The sequence below is a fragment of the Crocodylus porosus genome, unplaced genomic scaffold (genome assembly GCF_001723895.1).
Source record: "Crocodylus porosus isolate Cpor-Errol unplaced genomic scaffold, CroPor_comp1, whole genome shotgun sequence".
NCBI classification, from domain to species: Eukaryota; Metazoa; Chordata; order Crocodylia; family Crocodylidae; genus Crocodylus; species Crocodylus porosus.
In genome coordinates, this window is record NW_017728921.1 from 19,585,466 (window position 1) to 19,589,088 (window position 3,623).

Genomic DNA, 3,623 nt, shown 5'->3' on the forward strand with positions numbered 1-3,623 from the left:
GTGGGGTCCCCCAAGGCTCTGTCCTTGGACCCATATTGTTCAACATCTTCATTAATGATGTGGACACTGGAGTCAGAAGCGGACTGGCCAAGTTCGCCGATAACACCAAACTTTGGGGCAAAGCATCCATACCAGAAGACAGGAGGGTGATCCAGGCTAATCTGGACAGGCTCAGCAAATGGGTGGATGAGAACCTGATGGTGTACCTGATGGTAACACGAAAAAATGCATGGTTCGCCACCTTGGGAAGAAAAACCTGCAGCATCTTCATAGGCTGGGCAGTGCTATGCTGGCTAGCACTACGGAAGAAAGAGACTCGGGGGTCATCACTGACTACAAGATGAACATGTGCCTGTAATGTGATGCTGCGGCTAGTAAAGCGACCAAAACGCTGGCTTGTATACATAGATGCTTCTCAAGCAAATCCCAGGACGTAATTCTCCCGTTGTAGTCGGCCTTGGTGAGGCTGCAGCTGGAGTACTGCATTCAGTTTTGGGCTCCACAATTCAAAAAGGATGTGGAGAAGCTTGAGAGGGTCCAGAGAAGAGCCACGTGCATGATCAGAGGTCAGTGAAACAGACCTTACGATGACAGGCTGAGAGCCATGGGGCTCTTTAGCTTGGAAAAACGCAGGCTCAGGGGTGATCTGGTGGCCACCAGTATCTGGGGGAACGTTTGTTCACCAGAGTACCCCAAGGGATGACAAGGTCGAACGGTTATAAACTACTACAAGACTGTTTCAGGCTGGACATAAGGAAGAATTTCTTTACTGTCTGAGCCTCCAAGGTCTGGAATAGCCTGCCATTGGAGGTGGTTCAAGTACCTACACTGAACACCTTCAAGAGTACATTGGATGCTTATCTTGCTGGGATCTTATGACCCCAGCTGACTTCCTGCCCTTCAGGTGTGGGACTAGACTCGATGATCTTCCAAGGTCCCTTCCAGCCCTGATGTCTATGAAATCTATGGAACTCGCAGAGGGTTCTAATCTCCTGACTATTCTGTTTAGACTTCACTGTGACTAATGAAAGGCTAACTTTTGGAAGGCCCATATTGCAAATATATTAAACAGATTATATTTTTTACTTCTAGCAATTCTACAGTTCACTCACCCAGTGGTTGAAATGGTAAGGTATAGTAATCTGAATATACAGTGAATCATAATAATATTCCAGCATAGTGCTATGGCAAGGTACGTTTGGTCTTTTAAAGTAAAATCATATTTTATTACATAAATTAGGTTGAGATTTACAAAGCTACTAGGGGGTTTAGCCACACAAATCCCACAATAATAAAAGAGTTGGGCAGTTAATTCCCCCATGAGCTTAGAAAATCTCCAATTTAAGTTACAGTCATACACCGTATTTTTAATACAGACCTGACCGAGATCAAGCTCATTTTTGCAGAAAGTATACATTTTTAACCTGGTAATTTGACTTAAATCTCAAATACCTGTATTCAAATTCAATTTCAATATCTCCCTTTATAATGCCCATATCCTGTGCAAAATTTCCACTGACTTCCACATTGTAATGGAAAGATCAAACTTAAAAGGTATTTGTAGGTTCAGAAGAAAGTTTTTAGAGGTCAAAGATGATGGCTATATTGGTAGTACACCCATGTACCCACAGAACCATACCTTTGACTTAAAAGGGCAAGGTGATCAAACGTTAGAAAGTTAGAAAAATAACGCATGGGAACCAGTGCCTGTTTGAAAGCTTTAAAAAGTCAGTGTAAGTCTTTATATCTCTAAATGTTCTTCCAACATAATTCTCTGCAGTGAATGTAAGCAGTGAGTAGACAGAATCTCCTCTGCAGTGGGTGATTAGTCTCTCCTATGTTTTCCTCCCATCTACCACACCACTACTGCTTGCCATAACAGCTGCAAGCAACTGGCTCTTGGGTATCACTTTAGAAAGTATAGCTCAGTTGAAATCAAGGCCTACATTATTATAGTTACTGGGGTGCAGAGAGTAGAAGAGTATTTGGGCATATTCACACAACAGGTGGAGTTACCTCCCTTGGATGAGAGCATGAACATAAGGGAGACTTAAATTTTCTGGCATGAGACAGCAATCCTACAGCTAACAAACAGGATTTTACAATTTCATCTCAGGTGCAACCAAGCAAACTAATGTTTTTGTCATTAAATCAGACAGTAATGAAGACCCATGGTAGAGCTCTACCCACTTACACAATATCTAACAGCAAGGGGACTATGATGAAGTAATACTTAAATGGGTATTAAATGTAACAGCAGATCCAGCTAACAATAGTTGACTTTGTGAACTCCGATACAGATACAGTTCGTAACATGAAATAACTTTAACTGATTCAAAGGCTTTCACACCACCCTCTTTGATAACCTTTTCCACTCCTAGCCCCTCATCTTTTTCTTTGACCCATCACCCTGTTTCCAATTCTGAGATGTCCCTTTTACACTCGGTTCCTAACTCACTGCCCATTCTATAGATCAGGGGTATCAAATGTATGGACTGCAGCCCAGATCCAGCCCAACGGATGGGCAGAGTGAGTCTGACACCCCTTCTATGAGCCCATCATCTCTTTGATGACTCCTGTTCTCTGTGCAACCACCCTTTTCTCATTCTTATATATTGCCTCTTCTGTTTGTTTCCTTTCCTTCCTTTTTCAGGGGTGATCTGATTACCCATCCCACAAAAGAGTGCATTCCTCCTTCTCTAAGTTTCACTCTTATTCCTCTAATTCCTCTGCTCTGTTAAAAGAGTAAGTACTATAACTTTCAACTCTGAATACCTCTCTTCTTGGTTCTCAATCTGCAACACAAAAGGTCAGAGCGCTGCATTTGGCTTCGTTTGTACAGATGTTCTGTGCTGTCATTATTCATTCTATTATATTGGAATTATTGATTATTAGGCCAGCACGGCACCTTGCTGCAGACTTCCTTCTTGCTCTTTAAACAGAAATTGACTGAATGCTCTTTTCTATGGGAATGCGTCTCCTCAATTTAATTACAGCACGATGCTCTTTTCACGTCTACTGAAAACCAAAAATAGGAAACAATGGAAAACAGAGCCGGAGAGGCAAGCCTACCTGAGGGAGCTGTCCCAAGTAGTAGAGGGTGAGTTTCTTTGGCTCCAGGTAGAGCATTTCCCCGAGCTCCTGGTAGGGTTTCCAGTTGGGGGTCCAGTAGCCTTGCCGAGTGAGCTGCTGGTGCCGTCGGTGGTAGTTCTCCCAGAACACGTCCTCCTGCCTGGGCTCCCAGCGCTGGTACACGGTGCTACTCCTGGCCCGCACCTTCACGCCTTTCTGTGTGGGGCTGGGCAGTGGCTTGATGAGCACGAAATAACGGGGGTCCAGCGTCTTCGTGTTCCCGGGCATCCTGCCCCTGCTGTTCATCGGCTCCTTGGCCTCTCCCTAACGCTGCAGGCGGGTTGGGGCCCGTCAGCGCCGCAACAGGGGGCTGCAGCCTGGCCCCTGGGCCGAGCCCAGCACAGGAGCCTGCCCCTGAGCAGCACTGCCAAGGGCACGGGCCAGGGCTAGACCAGGCTGTGCGGCCCGGCGTGCCCCTGGCACAGGCCTGGGCCGGCTCCTGCCTGCATGTGTACAGGCCTGGGCCGGGGGCGCCGCGCTGGGAAGCGCCG

General features: G+C 46.1%; 1 protein-coding gene and 1 long non-coding RNA gene across 3 annotated transcripts in view; one reads left to right on the plus strand and one right to left on the minus strand.

The window, feature by feature from the left end:
- CCDC60 (coiled-coil domain containing 60) overlaps positions 1–3,604 on the minus strand; it is a 148,362-nt gene extending 144,758 nt beyond the window's left edge. Inside the window, exon 1 of one of the 2 annotated variants that reach the window (XM_019539247.1) lies at positions 3,073–3,604. In XM_019539247.1, the coding sequence (XP_019394792.1) occupies positions 3,073–3,378 (306 nt within the window). In that variant the 5' untranslated portion in view covers positions 3,379–3,604. The remainder of the gene's footprint in view (positions 1–3,072) is intronic. The other variant, XM_019539246.1, reaches the window with a different exon arrangement.
- The window catches only part of LOC109312894, a 15,222-nt gene that overhangs the window by 9,102 nt on the left and 2,497 nt on the right, over positions 1–3,623 (plus strand). The window lies entirely within an intron of this gene.